Source organism: Pteropus medius, unplaced genomic scaffold (genome assembly GCF_902729225.1).
Source record: "Pteropus medius unplaced genomic scaffold, Ma_sr-lr_union100, whole genome shotgun sequence".
Taxonomy (NCBI): domain Eukaryota; kingdom Metazoa; phylum Chordata; class Mammalia; order Chiroptera; family Pteropodidae; genus Pteropus; species Pteropus medius.
The window spans coordinates 512,341-538,117 of NW_024347862.1; the positions used below are offsets into that span (position 1 = coordinate 512,341).

At 47.6% G+C, this 25,777-nt stretch overlaps 1 protein-coding gene across 1 annotated transcript; it reads left to right on the forward strand.

The window, feature by feature from the left end:
• Positions 1-25,043, forward strand: ADAMTS15 (ADAM metallopeptidase with thrombospondin type 1 motif 15). Its single transcript, XM_039878841.1, has 8 exons — positions 1-1,346; positions 11,312-11,444; positions 11,936-12,103; positions 12,346-12,629; positions 17,919-18,096; positions 19,156-19,337; positions 19,446-19,621; positions 21,510-25,043. The coding sequence occupies exons 1-8, from the start codon at positions 390-392 to the stop codon at positions 22,282-22,284; spliced, it is 2,853 nt and encodes a 950-aa protein (XP_039734775.1). The 5' UTR covers positions 1-389; the 3' UTR covers positions 22,285-25,043.
• The last annotated feature ends 734 nt before the right edge of the window (positions 25,044-25,777 follow it).

Here is a 25,777-nt window from a genome sequence, read left to right on the forward strand (position 1 = left end):
GGAGGGGAGAGAGGGAGGGGCGCCGACTGGGCAGTCCGAAGAGGAAAGGGCCTTTAATAGGCTCGCCCAGCTCCCGGTTTGTGGCGCTAGGAGTAGCTGCTGTTCGGAGAAGCGGTCCGGCACCTCGCTCTAGTTCTCGGCTGCAAGTCTTGGTCCTTGCACTTGACAGCGATTGCACTTAAGTTCCCGGGGCGCGCTTTGCTGGGGAAGGCGCAGGTAGGTGCGGGCTACCCGGCGGACTCTCACAGCTCTGGGAGGAGTCGCCTTCCCTTTGCTCTCCTTTCTGGGAGCTGTCGGCTGCCCGCAGCGTTGGTGGTTCCGGTGCGAGGGCTGCACAGAGATCGTGCCGGCGGCCGCTCCGAGACCGCGGCGGTTCGCTGCCCGGCGCCATGCTTCTACTAAGCATCTTAATCCTGACTCTCGCCGCGGGAACTGCGGGCGGCTCAGAGTCAGAGCGGGAGGTGGTGGTGCCCATTCGACTGGACCCGGACATCAACGGCCGCCACTACTACCGGCGCGGTCCAGAGGACCCCGGGGATCAAGGGCTCATTTTTCAGATCTCAGCGTTTCAGGAGGACTTTTACCTACACTTGACACCGGATGCTCAGTTCCTGGCGCCGGCCTTCTTCACTGAACATCTGGGCGTCCCCCTTCAGGGGCTCACCGGGAGCGCTCCAGTCTTGAGACGTTGCTTTTACTCTGGGGACGTGAATGCCGAGCCGGATTCGTTTGCTGCTGTGAGCCTCTGCGGCGGGCTACGCGGAGCCTTCGGCTACAGAGGCGCCGAGTATGTCATTAGTCCACTGACCAACGCCAGTGCGCCCGCGGCGCACCGCAACAGCCAGGGCGCACACCTCCTCCAGCGGCGGGTCGCCCCCGGCGGGCCTCTAGGAGATCCTACCTCTCGTTGCGGGGTGGCCTCAGGCTGGAACCCGGCCATCCTGCGGGCCCTGGACTCTTACAAGCCTCGGCGGACGGGTTTAGGGGAGAGTCGCAGCCGCCGCAGGTCTGGGCGCGCCAAGCGCTTCGTGTCTATCCCTCGGTACGTGGAGACACTGGTGGTAGCAGATGAGTCAATGGTCAAGTTCCACGGTGCAGACTTGGAGCATTATCTGCTGACGTTGCTGGCCACGGCGGCTCAACTCTACCGCCATCCTAGCATCCTCAATCCCATTAGCATCGTCGTGGTCAAGGTGCTACTTCTTGGAGACCGCGACGCGGGGCCCAAGGTCACCGGCAATGCGGCCTTGACGCTTCGCAACTTCTGCGCCTGGCAGAAGAAGCTGAACAAAGTGAGTGACAAGCACCCTGAGTACTGGGACACCGCCATCCTCTTCACCAGGCAGGTGAGTTGATCTGTCACCTCTTTGGACTGAGATAGCTTCATTTTTTAGAGTCACTGACCCTAGCTCTCCAAATGCCCTTTATTCTGGCCAATGCCCCCGAGTTTAAATTTCGTTGATCTCTTCCTAGTCCCATTTTGAATATTCTAGGGAGAGCCCGCTTCTACCCTCAGCAGAGCTCTAGCTCACGTGTGTCTGGATACACGTGGCCAGTCGGGGAGAGCCTTCTCCTTCAGAAGGTGTTGGCCTGGCTTGGCCAATCAGCGCCTCCTAGATCAGGCGCTGAGGGGCCGGAACCCAGGAAGTTGCCGCCCAGAAGCCGCAGTTTGTCTCCAAAGCGGATAGGAGGCGCTCTGACGATGGCTTTGGATAGGGCGGGAGACGTCAGCTCCTTTCTATGGGGGCGTCAGAGTCCATTCAGACACCTCCTCCCAGGTTTCCTCCCTCTGTTTGTAGAACTGGAAGGTAATCCAAACCGCCCAGGTCAGCGCCTGGCTGCATTTCTCATGGGTAACATGTTCAGTTATTCTCTCTGTCCTGGGTCTGGGATATTTTGTGGGTTGCAGTGAAAGGACAGATGGAAGTACCAGGAACACTCCCTCCTTCATTGCTGTTTCTCTTAAACCCTTTTGTGCTGGGCCTGTCTTCTCTTTGAGGGGCTTCCAGTCCATTCAGAGCAGGCAATCTAGTTAGGGCACCTGTTTGGAGCCTGGAGTTTCAAGTGGAGTTTCCCTGGGAGCTGAGTTGGGAATATCACTTTCAATTTTCCCATGTCCTTGTTGGCAGAGGGTCACCCGTCTGCCTTGTTGTATGCTGTGGAGCAGAGTAGGCAAGGTTGTTTATGACCCCAACTCACTGAAACTTCCTATGACCACCCCTAGCTGTAGGGCTCCAGCTTCTGCCGCTGGCAGTGTGGAAGTGGTACGAACTCAATAAAGAGCATTTAGAGACCCTAGCTACAGGGTTGGCAAGATACTGAATATTGGGATTAGAAAGATGGTCAGATCAGAAAAGCAGATAAGAAAAGCAACTCTGCCTTTTGCTATGGATCTATGAGAATTTAGGTTTGTAAATGGAGGAGTGGTGTTTTGGAGTTTTGTAATTTATCAGATACTGGAGACTGGGAGGAAAAAGGGCATCCACATGACTTGCTTCCTCTGATTTTGGGGGCTGAGACTTGAATGTGTGCCATGCTCTTGTTTTGTTATTCTAACCACAGCATTCTGGGGATGGCACAGAATCCATGGTTACCTGTGGGGCTCTGAATCTCTACTGCTTCCAAATGGCCCCTCGAAGCTGGACTGGTGCACACGGGGCTGGAGCTGGCGTCTTCCACACTAACCCATTTGGCACAGCTAGTCCCTTCCTGGAGTTGAACTTCCTCTTTTCCCAGACTTCTCCTCCCACCACCTGGTTTCTCTAGGGAGGTCTTTGGCCTGCGTCTGTTTCCTTGCGTTTATTCTTCCAATTGAGGTCTGTAGAACTGCCACCGCCCGGCCCCTACAAGCGCTGCCTGAGTCATGGGTAAACTACAAAGGAGGTGTTCAACCTCTGCACACACACCAACTTGGCAGTCAGATTGCTGGGGGAAAAAAAGCAAAAGCCGAGAACAGGATATCTTAATGGGCAAAGCATCTGTTGTCCATCTGCTACCTGGGATGCCCCTGTGGAGGTCACTTGCTGGCTCTAAAGTATCAGACCTCAGTCTCTGTTGCCTAGTGGCTAGGCTGACTTTTGGAAACAGCCCTAGAAAGAAGACTCCTGCTGGGAATATGGGCCATGACATCAGAAGAATCTGCCTTTTGAGGAAGAAGCCATCAAACAGCGTGACAGCTTCTGTTTGTCAGTGGTGTGTGCTGGACCCCCAGGGGGCTGCGTCGACCATGCATAATGAGTACAAGATGTATGACCACTTGGATTAGAAGCAGCGATGCACAAGATGTGACTTTTAGAAGCCGTCTTTCTCTTAGATGTCTAGAGGGCAAAACCAGAAAGAGGGGAGGTTGTGTTGGCAGCTCCATCCTTCAAGTATGCTTTAGAGTAAACAGCACTCCCTCGCCTCCTTGCCAGGACAGACTTCAGGGCCTGCTGCATTCTCAGAGTCTTAGGAATTGCTCATTCTTGAACTCCCTTAGGAAGGTACAGTATGTGATGAGAACATGCGTGCACAGCTGCTCTTTCTAGACTAGGGCAGATGTGGTTCCCGGAGATGTGGTCTCCGGGAACCTGGAGGAGTCTTCTGCTACTCTCCAACATAAGAGGGACTTTTGTTTTACTTTGCAAGGGTCAATAGTAATCCTTTAAGTCAGATGTATGAGCTGCTCTGCTTAAATCTGGTTTATTATAACGTTAGTATAATTGATGCATTTCAAACTAAAATTTGGATATATATTATATATCTGTTACACACACATATAACAAATGTGTAGTTTATTTGTATAAGAAGTTTTTAGAAATGTGCTTACTTTATAAATCACCTTTCATCTATATGGGATTGGGAACTGATGGACACCTTTAGAGACACCTATTTCTTAGTTCCCCCAGAGAAATCTGAAACATGGCTAGTGATTTTTTCTGACTAATCATACTCTATTTGTGGTTTCCACAGGGAGGAAGCAGTTAGGAAGGGGTTGGGCTTGTTCCCTTACAGCTCCAGGTGTTAGGGGTACCAGAGAGGAGAGCAGCTCTGGAGCGCCCTCTTCCACCTACAGAGCCGCAGTGCATGAAAACGATTTTGGGCCAGGCTATGGGGAGATGCTGATGTCTTCCCTTGGCAGGCAGAGGGAGGGGTGTGGGGTGTTGAAATCAAAACACTGTGAAGACAAGACGCAGGGAGTATTCTTTACTGTGCACAAAGGAGAAAAAATTGATCATATGACAAGTATTTTGACAATTTGTGAAGTTTACTTAAAGATTCAGAAAAAGTTCATGTTTCTAGAGAAAGAGTGCACATCTGATTTTGCAAAGTGATCAGCTTCCAGCCTCATAACAGCAGGGTGAGGTCAGCACAGGATTGGAACCAGGACTGTGGAGAAGTAGAGCCAGTCTTTCTGGGTGGACAGTTATTTCTATGAAGAGAAAAATTTCTGTGGCTTCTAGTTGCATTGGGCAGCAGGAGCCAATATTTCATGCTGAGACTCAGTAGGACTGTGTTTCCCCATCTTCTCTCTTCAGGGTCCAATGCTTCTGCTGTTTGGGTAACTTTGTGATAGACTGGCTTTCATTAATTTATTCATCTTTTCTTTTAATGCTTATTGAGCATCTATTATTTTCAAGAACTATCCAAGGCTGCAGATACTGATATTAGTAAGATGTATCCTCTGGCTGCCAGGAATTCACTATGTGTCAGGTAGCCCAACAGGAAGACAGCTTATTTCAATATGGTATGTTAAGTGCCCTGGGGGAGGCTTGACCCCTCCACTGTTGGAAGCACAGTGGGGTGTCATTCTTCTTAGCCTGGAGAAAGGCACTGAGGGACAGGCTTGGAGAAAGGCACTGAGGGACAGTGGGGTGTCATTCTTCTTAGCTTGGAGAAAGGCCCTGAGGTGGGGAGCTGGTGGTGATGGGGAAGGAAGCTTGTTGTCTACCTCGTAGAAGCCCTTTTCTCTGTTTGACCATGTTTTGCTTTTGTGACATTTCCTCCTTTAGACTGACTTTGTTTACTTAGGATTTATATAATTTGTGGTTTTTCTGACTGCTATTCCTTCATTCAGTTTATTTCCTCTGTCGGGCTTCGTATCACTTTAAGTCGTTCCTTTGTCCTCTTCTTTCCCTGTATTCTTCATGCTCTCCTCTTTCTCTTTTGGGGTTATTGAGGCAGGCTCTCTGTCACTTTTCCCTTCTCTTTGATTTTCTTCATTCATACTTTCACCTTTCCATCTCTCACAAGCCCAAGCTCGGGGTTTCTTGTTTGGGCCTTGAACACATTTATATCTTTTGGGAGGATATCTTCTAAGCTATCCAGAGTGGAACAGCATTCTGGAACCTCTTTTGAAATAGAAGTCATTCTTTCTATAAGAAACTAGTCGCAATATGGCAGTGAAATTTAGTGTTCAGGTAAAAAATAAAATGTTAAAAAATAAAATGATAATATGTATTTTATAGATATCTCCCAATGCAGTAAAAAGAATCATAATTTTATCAGGATCTTTTTTTGAAGTTAGACCTTGGAAGATATTAACAGAGAGGGGCATTTGTAGATTTGGTGTTTAATGTTTTGTGAATACCACTAAAAGGAAACTCAATACCACTCCTTCTGGGAGGAAGATGTGGGGAGAAGAAAGAGTAGAATAGGATTGCTCCCTGACTTGTAGGGTGATTCTTCTTCTTCCTCCTTTCTTACTTACATCAAGTAAGTCAGCCAATGGTAATGCACACTGGAATCTTTCTTTTAAACACTGGTTTAGTCAAGAAGGCAAATGGGGTTTTCTCCATCCTTAGGTCTTGCTCTTCTTCTTCCTTTGAACCTCTCTTCAGCTGTATCGCTCCGCACTTACTTTCACCTCACCTTGACTCCTGGACTTGGTCGCTTGGCACAATGGGAAGAACACAGGCTTGGAGTTGGGCAGAGCTGAGTTTTAAAACTTGCACTTTTAGCAACTCACATTGAATGAATTGGCTACTTCATCCATAGAATGAGGATAATGGCAATGATGGTAACTAACTTAAAAGGCCATTGCAAGGATAAGTTACCAAGTGTTCTAGTATAGGCACCCAGTTAATGGCCACTGTTATCATCACTACCTTAGTAGTTGCTCAGTACATTAGTCCCCTCTTACCTATGGTTTCAGTTACCTGAGGTTGACCAGTTCCAAAATTATTAAGTTGAAACTTCTAAAAATAAATTATTTGTTTGTTTGTTTGTTTATTTATTAGTTTATTTATTTATTCATTTATTTATCTATTTATTTATTTATTTATTTATTTATTATTATGCTACTATTCTGAGTAGCATGATAAAATCTTGTGAGTCCTACTCCCTCTGCCCAGGATATGAATCATCCCTTTGTCTGGATTCTCCATTCCGTAGACTTTCCCTGTCCACTAGTCACTTAGTCACTCTCTGGGTTAGCAGGTCGACTGTCGCAGTATTGCAGTACCTGTGTTTAAGTAACTCTTATTTTACTTACCCCAAAGTACAAGAGTACTGATGCTGGCAATTTGGGTATGCCAATGAGAAGCCATAAAGTGCTTTAGGTGAACAGGTGAGTACAGTACAATAAGATATTTTGAGAGAGAGATAGACTACATTCAAATAACTTTTAGCCTAATTTAGAAATTAAACTTTCACATAGGTATGTATAGATTTTGGTACTATCCTTGATTTCAGACATCCACCAGGGGGTTCTTGGAAGGTATATCCTGTGGATAAGGGGGGACTACTGTATATGTTTGTTTTTGCTGAATGATTACCTAAAGGTCCTTTGCCAGAATTTACATTTGGGATAAACTTGTTCCATTGCCCTTGTAAGTTTACTTAACACTTGTCTGATGACATATTCCTGTTTTTGTGTGGAAACTATGGACTCCAGCATATGCCAGTCCCAATGAACTGTAAGCTCCTTTAAGGCGGGATGTCTTTACATCTTTGTTGCCCTCCGATGGGCCCCTGCACACCATTGTTTAGTATATGTTTTCGAAAGGAAGGTGCTGACATAATGAGAGGACTGCATGTAGCTATGGGTGCTGAGGCAGTTTGGGAATCATTAACTGACATTGTTTTAGGCTGTCAGGCTGCAGGGTTGAGAGAGGGAGTCTTAGGTTCTTCTGTCACTTCATCTTGGCTCTTTGCCTGAGGTTTTTCCCTGGAGAAAAGAAGAGCCCCAGTGAAGAGCCAGCAGGCAGGGCAGACAGCAGGGATGGGATCAGTGTGTCAATGCAGGTGTGGGGCATGGAGCCAGGGGCTTACTCATCTAGGGAGGCAGTGTAGACACTTCTCTAAGAGCACTCTCGGCACTTAATCCTGCCATTCTCCTCTCCTCCGGCCTTTCCCCACTCAGAGACCAGCCTGTGCTCTGGGGGATAGGGGTATGGTGTGGATAACCTTGCCCTCTGGAGATTCCCCAGACCATTCATTCTTGGGGTACGTGTGCACCGGAAACAGTATGGACTGGTGGGAAGAGCTCAGCTTTGAGGCTGCACTGCCTGGATTTCAACCTTCCTGCGGCCTGTCCCTCTCTGCCTAAGCTGGGCTCACTGTTTGACCCTGGCCTAGTTACTTATCTTCTCTGGATCTCATCTGTAAGATGGGGCTTCCTAATGACATCTCCTTCAGAAAGCTGTTGTGAGGATTCAAAGAGCTAATAAAGATAAAGCTCTTAGAATAGTGTCTGGCACAGAGTAACAACTCAATAAATGTTAGCTACTGTTGTTATATTTGATATGTACCCCCTCTTGAAGTGATGATTTTCAGAGAAGTTTGCTCTTCCTGACAACTTTGGGTTCCTCTTATCTGCATTGAGGTAGTTCTTATTTTGGTTACCTCAGTCTCTTGCTATGATAGCATTTGTACATCTTGAAGGGTTTGTATTCCGTGAAATTGAATCTGCTGACAGAAGGTATAGGGCATGTTATCTTCTTCTTCACCAGGCATCCTTAGTCATGTTGCCCTGACACTGAAGTGCTAGAGTTTTTTTTTTCTCTTCTGGCAAAGCAAGGTCCTCCCATTCTTGGGGATTATAAACAAGTGGATTTTGGGTTAGATGGGGAAATATAGTGATGCATGACCAGAGATTCAGATGGGAAACAAGTTAAAGGGACAGTATTACTACTAGTGCAGATGGTTCTTACCAGTAATTATGACATCCTAACTAGTGTGGTGCAATTCAGACCAAAGACCAATGCTGGCCTTGGTGTTACAAGGTATGGATTCAGGACCACATTCTTTACCAACTAGCCATGTAGTCTTGGGTGAGTAATCTGAGTTCACTGAGCCTCAGTTTGCTCATCTGCGGAAAGACGGGATGGCTCTGAAGTTCTGTGAGTATAATATTGAATGCTATGATGTGGCCGTGAACATGGGCACTGGCTCACGTGCCAGGAGTTCAATGTGAGCAGGAAGTCAGCTACCTGAGAACACATCTATCTTCTGTTAATGTGCTTGAATTTTGTGGGTCTCGTACTGCTGGAAAATACTGAGCACCCCAGTACATGACAGGAGAAATGAGAGGAGATAGGAAGGTGGTCTGTAGGGAAGACAGCTGGTGGTAGTCGTGGTGGGCATGTAGAGAGCAACCTTGGTAAAATGGATCCAGCTGCTGCAAGGTGTTATCTATCTATCTATCTATCTATCTATCTATCTATCTATCTATCTATCTATTTATTTATTTTCAAACCCCATGATTTCAAATCCAAGCCTAAATTATTTTATAGAAAGGGACAGCTAGAAGAGAATAACTCAGGAGGATTAGGTTCTTAGCTAAGATGATTCTTGGGACATCTGGAAAAGCAGCTGTCATCTGGAAAAGGAGAAATGACGAATCATCAGAAGCAGTGAGGCAGGTAGGGGCTGTGCTGTGAAGTGCCTACACCTTCCAAGCAGAAAGAACCAGAACAGTTTCTATTTCTGGAGACAAGAGCCAGAGCTGAAGAGGTTAAAACAGCCTGCGTGTATCTGAGTTCATTCCAGAAGGGTGGAGACCTTCATTGCCACAAACAAGGCCCCGATGGGCCCCGCACATTGCCTGCCGACATTCACAGGACTAAGCCCCAGCGAATCTGACTGGCAGAAGAGGAGCAGGCAGAGCCTCTGACCCCAAACAGCTGCATCTTCTCCCAGTGAAGACATTGGTTGTTACCGTAGAATTGCTCTCAGCTATACCCTGACCCTCAGAAAATTTGCCGGCTCTTTCCTTGTTCCTTTCATTTGATCTAGGGAAACTGGATTTCTTGATGGAAAGAACAGGTTGCTTCTGGCCAGGAAGGGCCTGCAGCTGCATGTCTTTGCTCCAGAGAGAGTCCACCCTCCCTGAGAGGAAGGAGGCTTTTGGCTTTAAGGACCTCTTAGCCACAGAGGCGCCTGCTGACCAGCTGAGTTCCAGTGGTTGCCTAGACCGCGGTCTGAGCTCCCCATCTGCTCTAGTCATTTCTGATGAGCAGAGGAGGATAAGACTCTGAACTTCCACGTGGGTAACCTTCACTTTCTGTGAGTTAGTTTTATCCTACACAACATGGGTCAGGGGACAATATCATCCTCAGGGTGTTTCCATTCTAAAAGTATATCAGTCTTTGTGTTCTTTTTATAACCTTGAAGACCAGAAGGGGCTGAGCACCCTGGGATTGGGGAAGGAGCAGAGACTTAAGGCACTGGTACAGTCTGGGTTCTAGGTGAGAACTGGCCCATCACCAGAGGAGGAAATTGAGGCCCTGGGGAGAGAAGTGACTTGCCTAAAGTCACACATCTACTTAAGTGATGGGACCAGGACCAGAATCTAGACTTCTCAGTTCTTATTCCTGTGCCTTCTCTCACACGCAAGGCCAGCAGTGAGTGGACGTGGTGGCCCCGGGGCAGTGTAACATAGGCTGTGACCACCTGGCTAGAGTTTTCAGAGGCTACAGCCTTAGTGGGGATCTTGTACTCTAGTGTCCAGGGACATATGGGCCCCATTGTCCACTCCGCTTCCTTATGTCCTGCACTAACCTTTACATAAACATCTTGGCTCCCAGGAGAGAACACACACAGCTCTTTCTTCTGACTGTTAGCTCAGGAGTTGCTGGGCAGTCAGCTGTGATGTGGTAGGAAAGAGCACTGAGTGTCCAATCATACAGACCTTGAGGGTACATTTCTGCCTGACACTTGTACCTGTCTGAGCTTCACCGTCCTTGTGGAAGGTGATAATAATAGTAATTATTCCAGTGGGATGTTGTGACGATTCAATAGGGTTATGTGTGCGAAGTGCACACATGGTGTCATCACTCAATAAGTCATTGTTATGGTTAACTATGATCATGAGTCTCAGTTTCCACCTTCGACAAATAGGTATCATAATATATCTGCCTCCTAAGACTGTTGTGGTGATTAAATGAGGTGATATATGTAATAGTTTCTTGTTAGCTGTAAAAGGCTGTGCACATTAAAGACAAGGATGTAATGAGGAGAATGCCAGCATCATCGATTCAACAGTGTCTTATTCTATGTTCAAATCCTGGGCTCTTAAGGTATCTAGATGCATTACTGGCTCATAACACTCAATGAGTTCTTTGAGATATCCACCCCAGGAACCTCATTTTGCCTTTCCATATCCCCTGGAAGTGCATCCTGTCAAGGTGGCTGCTGGAAGCCCTATCTCCTGTTGCAAGAGGGAACTTTCTACTTAGGTCACAATCCATTTAATTTTTTTCCCTAGCAGTCATTGAGCCCATGGTACCCTTGAGCTTCTGTAGCAATTGAGCTGTGCCTGGATAGGGGCTTGTGTCCACCTCACTGCCTCTTCCCAACCCAAAGAAACTAGATCTAAGGCATGGGAGGGTCCTTGGCCAATGGCACTTTGGCTGAGAGTCTGAGCTTAATTCATGGGTGTCCAAGGGCAGTCGCTCAGCCACGACCGAGGCTGCACAGAGCTGACTAAATGAAGAGTGAGCTTGCTTTCCACCCACACCTGCCTCAGTCAGGCAATGACCAGAGCCTCGCCCAGCTGTAGGAGTTGCCAGTGTCCGGTCTGGAAGACCAACTCTATATAAAGCAATGGGCTTTGTAGTTTAATTTTGTACCTCCTAATTTCCTCCCACAGGACCTCCCTGGATAGAGTTTGTGAGCCACAGAGCTTTCTTCCTGAAATTTTCTCTCTCAGCTTGGGTCTATTCCTTGAATAACCCCACAGCCCTCTGGAAAAAAGGGCCTGGCTGACAAGGTGCTGTGCCTGGTTAGGCTTATAATGAGGATGAACTGGAATGCTCTTCCTTCCTTCCAGGTCCTCTCTGTTACTGCCTCTAACTTCTGGCCGTCTTCTGCTTCTCCCTTGTCCTGGCAGGACCTGTGTGGAGCCACCACCTGTGACACTCTGGGCATGGCTGACGTGGGCACCATGTGCGACCCCAAGAGAAGTTGTTCAGTGATCGAGGATGATGGGCTCCCATCAGCCTTCACCACTGCTCATGAGCTGGGTAAGTCTGGAAAGGGCTCCTGGATGGGGTAGGAGAGCTCCCCTCCAGAGTCTCTCTGGGATTCACTGGGTAGTTGGGCAGGATGTAGACACACATGCATGTCTTTGCTTCCTCATGTCCTGAAGCCTTAGGGATCCTCTCTCAGGGCCAGAATCTTCCTTAGCAATGGCTTTGTTTGATTTTCTCCAATTGCGCCAGCCTAGTTGGCTGGTGATATCGTCCGAGAACATTAGCGGTCAGAGTGTCTTAATTGAGCACTAAGAGGAAAGTACATTAAATATACTGCTGTCCTCACAGAGCCCACAGTCTGATAGATGGGACGGAGAACACGAGAACATGATCTTGGGAACATTTGTGAAGCAATCTATCAATAGGTGGAAATGACCAGCCTGAAAACCACTGACACTAGCTTCCCCAGCTTATCCTCCCCACACTCCCCCCCATGCCTTCTAAACTGCACAGCCCACTGAATCCTCTTGCCTCATCCACAGGCCATGTGTTCAACATGCCCCACGACAATGTGAAAGTTTGTGAGGAAGTGTTTGGGAAACTCCAAGCCAACCACATGATGTCCCCAACGCTCATCCAGATTGACCGTGCCAATCCCTGGTCAGCCTGCAGTGCTGCCATCATCACCGACTTCCTGGACAGCGGGCATGGTAAGCCAGGACGACAGAGGAGGGGCATCAGTGCTGTCACTGCTGGCAGTGCTCACCACTTCTCTGAACCTGTCCACTGTTACCTAAGGTGTGCGTGGCCTCAAAGAGTTGGGATCTGAAGTGGGTCCATTCCATTGCCCCTTGCTTCATTCTCTGCCTACCATTTAGATACTGGGCTAGCTAGCCAAGCCTCACCTTTCTCGGCTCACCCCTAATGAATGAATACCCTTGACTCTCTGCAGGCGACTGCCTTCTAGACCAACCCAGCAAGCCCATCGCCCTACCCGAGGACCTGCCGGGTACCAGCTACACCCTGAGCCAGCAGTGTGAGCTGGCCTTTGGTGTGGGCTCTAAGCCCTGTCCCTACATGCAGTATTGCACCAAACTGTGGTGTACTGGAAAGGCAAAGGGGCAGATGGTGTGCCAGACCCGCCACTTTCCCTGGGCAGATGGCACCAGCTGTAGTGAGGGCAAGTTCTGCCTCAAGGGGACTTGTGTGGAGAGGCACAATCTCAATAAATACAGAGTGAGTATGCTGGAGGGGAGTAGATTCTGGGGGTCTTCACTGAAAACCTGTCCCATCCCAGATTTGCTATGTGGCCATAACTGTATTGCATTGCTATACTGTGCCTCAATTTTCCTGTCTATGGTTCTATCCCCTTCTTAACTCTAAGACTGGAGAGAAAAGACATGATAAGTCAGAGAACTTAATGAGGCCTTAGGCAAGTGGGGAAAGCCCTTCCACCAGAGTGAGGAGTCCCAGCGCTGAGCTCTGCGCCTTGTCTTGGCCCCCAAACTGAACCCTTGATGTTCAGAGTTGCTTACTCATTGGCTCCTTCCTTTGTTTCTTCATCAGCTCTTTCTGAGTGTGTTCCATTTCCAGGGACCCCATGGGCCATAGATGAACAAGGCTCAAAGCTAAAGGAAAGCAGACCTCTGGCCAAGCTTCAGTAATTTACTACATCCTGAACCAAGCTTCAGTTTCTGTTGTGATTGTCATTTTTTGAAACTGAAACATAAATGAGCAAAAGTTATTTTTTCCCAATAAATAGGAGTAGTAATCAAACAAGAACAAATTCAAATTTAAAGCCCCAAATATTCTCTGAATATAATAAAAACTTTCTATTCTTCAAGTCTTGGGTTGGGATAGTAAAGGAATTTGTACTTTTCTAGTGAGGAATAAGACTCCCTCCTCTCCCTTGATTCCGGTGAGGATCATCCCTTCCCCACCCTGGCCCGGCTGTGGGAGGGCTTGGCTTGGGGTTTTATGTACACAGAGGCAGTATAATAAAAAAGCATTCACCAAGCTCTTTAGCAATTGCCCTGAGATGGGTGTGGTACAGAATTATGTAATTTTTGGTGTGCTGGGAATATATATTTAATTAAACCTTCAGCCATTTATTAGGCAACAACCCTCTGTGTTCAGGGAACTGTGTAAGATACATTGCGGGTCAGAAAAATAAATAAAACATGGGCCATATCTCAGAGGGCTCACAGGTTAGTTGGGAAGCTAGAACTGAAACTATAACACAAGATACCAAGAGGTGTTTGCTGTATGTTAAGACAGATGTGTGAAATGTGTCATGAAAGAATAGGGAATATAGATTAATGATCATTAGAAGGGTTGGAAATAACTCTGATGAAGGGTCAGATTTGAAGAGAGGCTTGAGAGATGAGTAAAGAGAGATGAAGCAGAGTTGGAACAAAGACAGGGAGGAGGGTAAGCTGGAGGGTTGGTTGGATGAGGGCTCCATCAGAATCATCTTTGGAAAGATGGTTTGGGGCTGGATTGCAGTTGTCTTGGCCATCAAGATGATGTATTTAGACTAGAAAATCCTGAGGGCAGGCCAGTCATGGTCAGTTTCTGCTCTTGAGAATATGAGTTAGGAGGATAAGGAGATAAGTCAAAAGGATGTCAGATATAGGAAAATATGATCCGAGAAGCACAATCTTTTCAAATGTTTTCTAGAATTATCAGTCTATCAGCAGCAAAATCCACTATATTCTTAATCTCTTTTCTGAACAGTCCCTTCATACCCTGCTTTAACTAGCCAGTCACATAGGACACTGCCCTAGTCAGCCAAGGTCAAACACAAAGCTTATCTTGCTAACCACCACAGCCCCCAAGTGACCTCAGTTTGCAAGAGTACCACTCTGACCACCAAGGCCATATTTTCCCAACTCACTCTCTGTAGTGTTTGGACTCTAGCAATTCTTCAATCCCATCTAGACCTATGGTCTATTGATCCAACCATTGTTCCATTACCTCTCAATCCCCTCGTGGCCTCACCAACAACCTCTTTATTGAGCTGGGATTCTGTGGTTCATTGTTAAAATTATTCTTTCACTTACACTTTTGACTCTCATGCCCCTGTCTCTCTTTGTCATACTCATGTGGATAATCTACCACCCTGGGGGAATCCAACTCTCTCACCTACTCGATTATGTCAGTATAGGTGAATATGGCTGAAGAAAGACATGCAATTGTGCTTATTGACCTCAGTTTAAATTCATGATCTGGAAACTTAGGTAGGTCTATAATGCTGCTCAGGAGTCCTATCATATTTATTTCCCTAGTTTGTTCGCTTTCCCAACCTCCTAAACTGTTACTTCACACCTTCACCACCTCTCTCCTCTCATCATCAACCATTTCTTCCTCATTTTCATGTTGCCAGTGAGCTTTCTATTTCACTAAGAAAAAAGTAATCAGAAGAGAACTTTTACCAACTTCCACCACTACCTCAACCATCTGACCTGCTTCTGTGCCCATATAATCTTGACAATGGATGAGCTGTCCGTGCTCTTCTCTGAGGCAAGGCTTTGTGGTTTGCACTGAAACACTTTCCCCTCTTGTCTATTTGAGGAAAATGCTCTAACAATTCTCATCTCATCTCTCTCTTCTGCATTATCGGATTTTTCCCTCTCCTGAATCATTTCTATCAGGATACAAACTTGCTGTAATTTTTCTTGTCTAAAACAAAACTTCTCAATTTCCTACTTCCTTTCTATATATCTCAGTCTAGTTCTCTGACTCCTTTAACAGCAAAGTTTCTCAAAAGTGTTGTATAAACTTGCTCTGTCCAATTCCTGTTTTGCCATTTTTCTCTGGAGCTCACTCCAATCAGGCTTTTGCTCACGCCATTCCACCAAAATGACTCTTTGTAAGGTCACTAATTGGACTCTACATTGCTAAAGTCAATGATTGGTCATCATTCCTCAAGTTACATGACCTGCTAGCAGCATTTGTGTGTCGATCACTCTCTCCTCTGGGAACAAAGTCTTCACTGTCTCTTGGTTCCTTCCTCCTTTACAAACTGCCCCTTCCCAACCATAGCAGCCAGAAAGATCCTTTAAAATATATCAAGTTATTAATTTTTTCTCACATTCTTCTTTTCCCAGTATGGGAGAGCTCCAGGGCTCAGTCCCTAGCCTTCCTTACTATTCACACTAACTTGTTAGGTGATTTGTCTACACCACTGGCTTTAAACACTATTAATATTTCTATGTTGAAGACTCCCACATTACTAACTTCAGCATAGACTTCTTCCCTGAACTATAGACCTGAATGTCCTACGGAATCTTGACATCTCCATCACTTATGATACCTGATAAGCATCATAAACACAACATCTGGGAAGCCAAGCTCCTACTCATTTCCCCTAAACCTTCTTTGGCAACTCCAATTCACATTCAATATCTCAGCAAATCTTGTTGACTCTACCATCAAAAAAGATCCAGGATCTAACTATTTCTTACCACCTCGTCTGCTGTCACCTTGGTCCAAGCCACCATCCCCTTTCTCGTGGTATATTACAGTTGCTACCTGACTGATTGGCTTGCTTCTGATCTTACTTATTACAGACTATTCCAACCATAGCAGCCAGAAAGATCCTTTAAAATATATCAAGTTATGCCACTTCTGGGGCTTTGCCCCTCACTCAGAATGAATGAGCCGTATCTGCCTTCATTGCTTGCTTTTCTTGTTCTTGTGACCCTAGAGTACTCTAGGTACTTTCCTCCTCCAGGTCTTTGCACTTGCTCCCTCGGCCTGGAATACTCTTTCCCTAATATCTGCATAGCTCCCTCCTATACTTCCTTCAGGCTTCTGCACAAACATCACCTCAGGAAATGAGGCCTCTGTGACTCATTATAATACAGAGTACCCTAACTCATCTAGGTCCTCCCCATCTCTCTCCCACCTGCTTTTAACCTCATTTGACACTCTGAGTGAACAAGCTTATTTTAATTGTTTACTTTCTCCTGCTAGGGGTTGCAACAGCGTTGAGGGCAGGAATTTTCTGCACAGGGTGTCAGGCATGTAGTTGGAACTCAACAAATATTTGGTGGATGCACGAATGAATGGCACATTGCAAGAACATGATGAATGTTTCTTATGGGAATGGGTAGGAAGAAGTGATGCCAAGTAAAAAACGACAGCATTGTCTTGAAGCCAGAGAAACAATATTAAATATTGCAGAGAAACTGGAGAGGACAAGGCCTAGGCATAGACTCTTTCGGTCTTTAGAAGGTCATTGCTGACTGAGAATAGCTTCCATGGTGTGGTAAGGATGAAACCCGTATTGCAAGACCCTGAGCAGAGAGTGGGTGGAAAGAGCAAATGTAGAGGACTCTCTTAGAAGTGAAAGGATGGAATGAGGTGGGGCATCGTCTTAGAAGTGAAGGGATGGAATGAGGTGGGGCATTGGTGTGAGGAGAAACCAGGGCTAGGGAAAGGGTGTTTACAGGATGAAACAGACATGTCGACACAATGAAACAAGAACTATCTGATAGAAGGACAGATAGAATAAATATGCTGAATATACACATAAGTTAAAGTGTTTATACTGCATGTAGCCAGTTCCTGATTAGCTCCATGTGAGTTAGTGGCTTTGGATGATCTGTGACAGCATTTTAATCCCAGGCTTGTACAACAGGGCTGCTTCCTCTATTGCCCAACTGATGTGTGTTCAGGGGATAAAAACTCACTTTACTGTCATCGTAAGAAAAACATAATGAATACTATAACTTTTCTATCTCCTCTCCACCCTCTTAAAAAATAAGACAACACTGCATAATTCACCCTAAATCCAAATAGAGTTCTAAGATTGCTTAATAGTCTTTTATGTCTATCTCCTCTTAGCACAAACATTAGAACTGCTTATACTGCAACTTTTTCAAATTCAACCCCCTAATGAGGTTAAGATCAGTCTGGTTTGATGAAAAGCCTGAATTATAGAACATTTACAGATAAAAATATTCAGATGTCTATGGTCACAAGGTTTATTGGCAAGAATGGGGGCTGGCCATACCTTAGATCCAAAACTCTTGTAAACACACTAACAATAAATATGAAGAAACTTCGAACTAAATGACGGCAAGCACAGTGCTAGGAATTTTCATACATGTTGCATCATTTAAATCTTCCATCTGACCACACGCCTGAGTATCATGGGCCCCATTTTTGCAGATGAAGGACCTGAAACTTAAGGAGGTTTCCCCACTTGCTCAAGACCATCCATGTGGTGAGGGCAGAGGAGACTGTAGAACTTGGCTGCCTGACCCCACAGCCCAAGATGCCTCTCTTTTGAGTGGTCTCATTTATACTGGAGAACAGTTGTCTTTTGCTAATTAATAGGTTGAAATGTTGTGTGGGCCTTGTGCACACTGATCATTTGTTTTCCCTGGTGATACCAAGTGGATTTCATTCCAGTGGGATGGGACTGTGGAGGCTGTACCAGTGTCACCCTTCTGTATACTTAGGTTGTGAGTGTGGTACCCTGACCTCTGCAAGAGTATAACAGATTATTCCTCACAGGTGGATGGCTCCTGGGCCAAATGGGAGCCCTACGGCCCCTGCTCTCGTACCTGTGGTGGGGGAGTGCAGCTGGCCCGGAGGCAGTGCAGCAACCCCACCCCTGCCAATGGGGGCAGGTACTGCGAGGGAGTGAGGGTGAAATACCGATCTTGCAGCCTCGAACCCTGCCCCAGCACAGGTAAGGAGGGAAAGTAGTGGTGGCCAGGGCCTGGGAAAGGCCATGCTGGTGGTCACAGCTCTCACTCTGGGTGGTTCATGGCCACAAAGCTACTGCAGTCAAGATTCTGTGCCTTAGGACAGAGCTTGGGAGTGCACAGGTGCTCGTTCTTCTGGGGATCATTTCTCTGCCCACTCCCTTGGCAAGGGTGCTTTCTTCAGGATGCTTAGACTTGGGAGGTTAAATGGCTCAAGGGAATGATACACTAGAAGTCCTCTTAGTTAAGTAGTCCCAAGCCCATCTTCATCTAGGAATTCTTCATCCAGGGCCCATGAAGTTAGATGGGAAGAAAATTATATCTATGTTTACTAACCTTTTTTAAATTTAAAATTTAGAATTTCCTTCAATTACAAATTTAGTATTTTTTACTAACCGTTCTATCTAAAATTTAGTATTTCTTTTAAAAAACTACTATAATACTAGTAGTAGCAGTACCAGTGACTTTGCCACCAAGAGAAATCATGGATATTTCATATGACATTTCAGTTGTGGCAGATTTCTTAAAATGCCATTTGTGCTTGTCACTACTTCAAAATGATAATGGTTATAGACTTGTTACTGAGTCTTGTCATTTAATGTGTTAATAAGGAAACATTTATCATAAACATGTTTCGAAAGATATCAATAGTTGTAAATTGATATAATTGGTATTCTTTGTAGTCTATGTAATTTATTTTATGCATTTATTAACATTCTGAAAATATTTTCAGTAGACTGCTGAAGGGTTCTATAGAGTAAAGGATTAGGATACCTGTTATAACGGGAGGTTTAAGACCAGATTCCTGGAGAAGGTGGCACAGTACCTGGGAGATGCATTACGATCTGTGCCCTTCATCCTGTCGTCTCAGTCTGCTTTAGTCCTTTGAGATGGGGTGGCTTCAGGCCTGAGGATCACTCAACTGAGGCTGAGGAGGAGCTGTTTAGAGCCACGGGAGGCTGAGCACCCTGGGAAGGCTCTCTCCTTTGCCCCCACCTCGGCCCTTCCCTTTAGCTTCCTGCTCTTGCTTTCTCCCTCCCCAGCCTCTGGCAAGAGCTTCCGTGAGGAGCAGTGTGAAGCTTTCAATGGCTACAACCACAGCACCAACCGGCTCACCCTCGCTGTGGTGTGGGTGCCCAAGTACTCAGGCGTGTCTCCTCAGGACAAGTGCAAGCTCATCTGCCGAGCCAATGGCACGGGCTACTTCTACGTGCTGGCACCCAAGGTGAGCAAGCCTGGGGCAGAGGTCAGGACAGGTTCAAGGTTTTGGGGGAGACAACCCATTTGAGCTGATCCTCTCTCCTTTTGTTTTTCTGTTTTGGGGGCACTGCAGGTGGTGGATGGAACGTTGTGTACCCCTGATTCAACCTCGGTCTGTGTCCAGGGCAAATGCATCAAGGCTGGCTGTGATGGGAATCTGGGCTCAAAGAAGAAGTTTGACAAATGTGGGGTGTGTGGGGGAGACAACAAGAGCTGTAAGAAGGTGACGGGACTCTTCACCAAGCCCATGTGAGTTCTGGGACCTGAAGGGTGAGGCCAGGGTGCAGCGGGGAGAAGGGGTGAGCAGCATTTTGTCCAGGCATTGGAAGCTGGTGTTAGATTGGAATATATGTCAGATCCTGGCCAGTACCCTTGCTGTAGAGGCCACTCACACTCTTCTCTGAGTATGATATTCATTCATTCATTCATTCATTCAGCAAACAAAGATGAATGCAAAGATGAATGCTTGAGGAGGACACCATTTAACAGAGAATAGTTATTCAGGGAGATGGCAGAGAGTTGTTAGGGTCTGTCTAGAGTTCTAGGATAATGGGTTCGATCTCAGTTCCCCATTTTCTGGGTAATGTTGGGCAAGTGCTGCATCCTCTAGAATAATAGATTTCTTTACTTATAAAATGAGCATGTCACTAATATATTTCATGTAGTGCTGCTGTGAAGATTTAGGGAGTTAGTCCAAGTAAAATGCTTCACGTAGTACCTGATGCATAATAAATGCTCTCTAAATGTTTATGACGACGATAACAAAACGTACCTGTGCTGGAGGCAAAATGTGACTGCCTCCCCTTATTTATGAGCCTGAGGCTCTGGCCTTGGGGACCAGATTAAAGTAAGAATGGCACTTAACTGTAGAGAGAGGCAGAGTGAGAAGCTAGGACTGAGGGACTCCCCGCTTCCTGGGAGACCTGTGCTGGGATCAGCAGAAAAAATGCCTCCGGGCTTCTTTTAGTCCCAACTCCAGGGCTTGGGGCTCCCCAGCTTGTGCTTTCTGAGGTCTAGCACATTATCTTTTAATTTTTCCAGAGGAATATGCCCCTTTGAAAGTCTTGACCCACGTTCTGGGAGCAGCTGGGGCAGGCAGAGCCTTCGAGGTCTCATTTCAGAGGCAGGTACGGTTGGCTCTGAAAACCTGGGCATCCAGGTGCTGATGATGGCTGCCCAGGAGCCTTGGCTGAGTAGGCACCCCCACTACACCCCCTGCCCTGCTTCCTGGTTACAGGGCCCCAGGCTGAGCTCTGAAGTGGACAACTTCTCTGGTAGCTTGGACACTGCAGGCAGGTGGTGTCCTAGGCTTTCCTTCACAGGGATCTGTAGTAGGGAGGTCAAGTGAAGAATCAAAGGTCAATACTCCAGACTTGCTTCGCTGGTTAAATGGCAGGGGTTTCTATTGGAACGAACCTTTGAAATCAGCTTGTTTAACTGCTCATTGTATAAATGAGGACACCAGGACCCAGAGAGACTGACTTTCTTAAAGCCACCAGGGAGTTGGTGTCCTAGTCAAGGCTTGATTTGGGGCCCTGACTCTAGGGCCAGTCTGCATGAAGGCCTCAGCCCCACTTGGACTCAGGGACTGCAGACTTATCTCTCCTCCCTCTTCCTCTCTCTCCTCCTCTTCCTTCTCCGAATAGATCATATCTATTGAGTGCTTACTGTGTGCCAGGTACTATGCTTCATTCTTTATGTACCGTAGCTGTTTAATCCTAATTACAGTTTGATGAGATATGTATGATTATGAGCTCTATCTATGGGTGAGGAAACTGAGAAGCTAAGTAACTTATCTAAGGCCAACAGTAAGTGTGTGGTAGGGATCCCTCTGACTCCAACACTCTGCTTTTACTCCCATGATAGAATTCACCAAAATATAAACGTATCGAAGGAAAAAGATCATGAGGCAATACAGCCAGCATATTTAGTTTCAGATGACCTGATGACAATCTCCCTTCTGCCTTTCAGCTTGTATGCCTCCATGGTCCTCTGAGGCAGCCTGTTAGTCATTGTTTTCTGTCATCTTCATGACCTACCCCAGGCTTTGTGAAAGGGCCATCAGTTATGACTTTAGAGGAAATGAGGTCCTAATGTCCAGGCATCTGTGTAATGCACAATTCTTTTCCTACCACAGGCACGGCTACAATTTCGTGGTGGCCATTCCTGCAGGTGCCTCGAGCATTGATATCCGCCAGCGTGGCTACAAAGGGCTGATTGGAGATGACAACTACCTTGCCCTAAAGAACAGCCAAGGCAAGTACCTGCTCAATGGGCACTTTGTGGTGTCACCTATGGAGCGGGACTTGGTGGTGAAGGGCAGCCTGCTGCGCTACAGTGGCACAGGGACAGCGGTGGAGAGCCTGCAGGCCTCCCGGCCCATCCTGGAGCCCCTGACCGTGGAGGTCCTCTCTGTGGGGAAGATGACACCACCACGGGTCCGCTACTCATTCTATCTGCCCAAAGAGCCCCGGGAGGACAAGTCCTCCCACCCCAAGGATCCCCGGGCCCCCTCCGTGCTCCACAACAGCGTCCTCAGCCTCTCCAATCAAGTGGAGCAGCCGGACGACAGGCCCCTTGCACGCTGGGTGGCAGGCAGCTGGGGGCCGTGCTCCATGAGCTGTGGCAGTGGCCTGCAGAAGCGGGCAGTGGTCTGTCATGGCTCCCTGGGGCAGCGCACAGCATCTGCCTGTGATGCGACTCATCGGCCAGTGGAGATGCGAGCCTGTGGGGACCCCTGCCCAACCTGGGAGCTCGGCGCCTGGTCACCCTGCTCCAAAAGCTGTGGCCGAGGATTTAAGAGACGTTCACTCAAGTGTTTGGGTCATGGAGGACGGTTGCTGGCCCGGGACCAGTGCAACCTGCGCCGGAAGCCCCAAGAACTAGACTTCTGCATCTTGAGGCCATGCTGAATAGGACTATACCTTTCTCTTCCTCACTGTCCACCCCATTGGTGCTGTCGGTGTTCTGGCCAGCTGGAGCTGTGGGCAGAGGGCAGCATCCAGGGGCCCATGCCACAATATCACCACATCCAGGGAAAAGGATCATGGGTGGGGGTGAGTGGTTCCCTCCTCCTCCCTGGCCTGGGAGGGGAGCTGAGTAACTAATGCACAGTCTACCTCACGCCCAGCTCCTCTGGAGCCCAGTCTCGGGGAGAGGCTGAGAGGTGCGGGTGCTGGGCAAGTGGGTGCTGGGGCTGGGGCCCAGTTTCCAAAGGACCTGGAGGACGGGCACCTCCCAGGCAGAACTTCAGGGACCTTGGCCCCCGTAAGGGAGGCTACAGGCTGCTGGAAGAGCCATGGCCCAGCAGCTTGGCACCCTCAGGTGGCTGCAGGGGCTCTGAGCCATCTCTGAACAAGGTGCTTTTAGCCCGCTTTCCTTTTCTAACTGACATGGACTGAACAATAAAAATGAGTGGCTGGTGAGCAGGAGCTGAGGGGAGAGTGGGGGTGATATACCTGCAGCCTGGGCCACTCTGTTTGAAAATACATTAATGTAGAGGGGGGTTCTGAGTTTCCTCATCTTCCTTCTACTCTTGGTACTTCCTTAAAGAGCCACCTCGTCTCCCTGTGTCATCCAGGATGCCACACTAGTGGAAGGGTTTTCATGTAGGTGTCCTCTGAGACTTGGTGGGTAGAGATAGGAAGTCAATAGGGAGCCTATTGTCTTCTTAAAGAGGGATCCGACTATTGAAAAAGATGCCTAAACTTATAAGGGAAGATGGATTCTGTGGCTAAAGCAAGGAGTTTGAAAAGAGATCTAGAGGGTTCTGCCTGTCACTGGGGCTAGGTTTGAGCTTTGGAAGAATGTCACCTTGGGGTGGAGAGGAGGCCCCAGTTCTGATGGCTTCTTCCTCCAGAGACACAGGTATAAATTAGGCTGATGCTGTAGGCTCTGCATTGCCTCAGAGAAGCTTCAAGTGGCCATGGTCCTGTGCCCACTAAGAGGGCATGAGGTAAGCCCAGGAGGGCTGGGTGCTGAATATCCATGTACCTGCAGGTTCGTCTTCATTCAGACAACTCCATGCAGTTTGGCTTTGGGCATAAGTCACATTGCGTCCCAGGCTGCAATTTCTGCAGTTGGAAAATGGGGTTCACTCTTTGCTACCTCTGGCTGTGCTCTCTGGGATCCCACCCTTGTCCCTTCCCCTGGGGCAGTGGTGACCTGGTGCTTCCAGAAGACCTTGATGTTGTCCTCTGTAGGTTGAGCTGCCCAGACACAAAGATGAGGTTGTGTGTATGGCTTCCTGCTCTCCACAACCTGGCCACTCATTGTGGCTCAAAATACAAAGACAGGGTCTCTTTCTTCTGGGTGCCATGGGAACAGGTCAGGAGATACCAAGAATCAATTACTTGACCCAGGAGCCCTTGGCAGCACCAGTAGGAACTGCTGGAGACTTGTCAGTCTCGGAGACATGCTAGGGGAGTAGCAAGCAGGGCATTTTCTATATCTCTAAGTGGGAATATGTTTTGGGGTTAGAGATCCTTTGGCCAAGCAGGGTATTTGAGGGTACAACTACCCTAGTGGGTACATGGGAGATTTCTGCTTCCGAGTGTAGGTAATGAGTCCTGGATTTCAGAGAGGTGACATCAGGGCAAGTGTCTTTTATTTGGTTTCCCCTAAGAGTCAGAATACATAGACCAGCCAGCCAGTCAGCCAGGCAGGCCTCCATGATGGTGTTCTAATCCCAGTCTAACTCTGGGCTGGGCCCTTGAGCAGAGCTCCTACGGCAGGGCAGAGGGTGTGCAGATCTTAGAGGCAGAGCTGCAGTATTCCTGGAAGAGCAAAGTGAGGCAGATTCCTCCTCTGTGCAAGAGTGAACATTGCGGGGCTGCAGGGCACAAAGAACCCGGGGTGCCAGGCCAAATGCGGGTCCCGCTAGCCGACGACAGCACTGCGCCCTGTGCTTGGTGCACCCATCCTCGGTGAGGATAGGGTGGCATGGGGGCTGTGCAGAATGGGCCGGGGAATGGGGTGGGTGGGAAGGGAGCTGCCATCAGTGGGGGTGCCTGGTCCCCTAGCAGAGTGGCTTTATAAATCATTTCAAGGGGGACAACCAATCTTGTTCTTAATACAAGCTGGTCTTAATGCTCTTTTCTGTCATGATGTTTTTCTTTTTAATTTTTTTTCCTTTTTAAAAGAAGTATGACTAAGACAACTTGAGAGGTTTGTCCTATCTCTAACCATTTCACTAATCCCACCATGCTCTCCAAGGCTGAGCAGAAACAAGCCTCAAGGCACAGGTTTTTGGTGATGGAATAAAACAGTTAAGATGGCATCTAATGTCTATGGGAGGAGAGGAACATTGTGAGGGCTCCAGCAACTTCTTCTGTGGGGTGTGGACCAGAAAGGATCTGGGCTTAGGAGCCCCCTGCCTCCTCTACCCATTGTGTGCACTGATTGAAGGAGTTCAAACTTCTGGGCCTTGCCATACTGGAGTGGGAGCTGAGGGCAGGTGGAGAGACTTGAGCGTTCCCAGCCTGGGAGTTGGCTCTGGAAGGCACTAGACACTCATTTATAGAGCTCCCCTGTTTTGTGTTTGGTTCTTTTGCATTCCATATACTGCAGAAGGATGGCAAGACCTGGCTGGGCTGTGTATACTGTGTATACATGGGGGCTGGCTGCTGCGGGGACAACAGCCTACTCCTAATAAAGTTGTAAGTATTTAAAATCCGTGTCCTGGCTCTGTGACGTCATCTCATCTATGAACACTTTCCCTGTATCTACTGAATACCCGCCATGTGCCAGCCATGGTGCTAGGGGCTACGATACAACAGTGACTAGGATCGAAACAGCCCTATTTTGTGCAGCTAGCTGAGGAGGCAGAGCAAACAAGTCAAAGGCGAAGAGAAAGGAAAGTGGCAGATGTGGTAAGTGCAAAGAAGAGATGAAGTGACGCTAAGAAGGAGAACTGTGGTCTGGGTGTGTGTGGGTGTATGGGGTAGAGTGACCAGGGAAAGCCTGGTCGAGAATGGGACACAGCCCAGTTGAAGAGGGATGGGAACCTTTCATCAGGAGAGTAGTGGTCTGGGGCTTGGGGGCCAGATGGAGCGGGTGCACAGGAGGGCCTGAGAGAGAAGGCCTCTGGGGCTGCACTGTGGTGAGGGAGTGAGGCACAGGAGAGCCAGAGGGTCCATCATGCAGAGGAAGCCAGGCACCTGCCTTAGGAGGAAACCCCAAATTTCCTAAGAGAAAGTTTCATTTTGTTTGGAGAATGTTTTTCACTTCAGATATCAGTTTTTGTTTTGGTCTGACGATATTAGCAAGTAGACATGCAGGGAAGGGGTGGGATGTGTTTCAAATAACAAACCAGCTGGGAATCGGAGACTGGATTAGTCTCGGATCTGAGATTCTCTCTTGGAATCCTATTTCCTTTCTTCGAAGTGAGAAAGGTAGATTTAATAT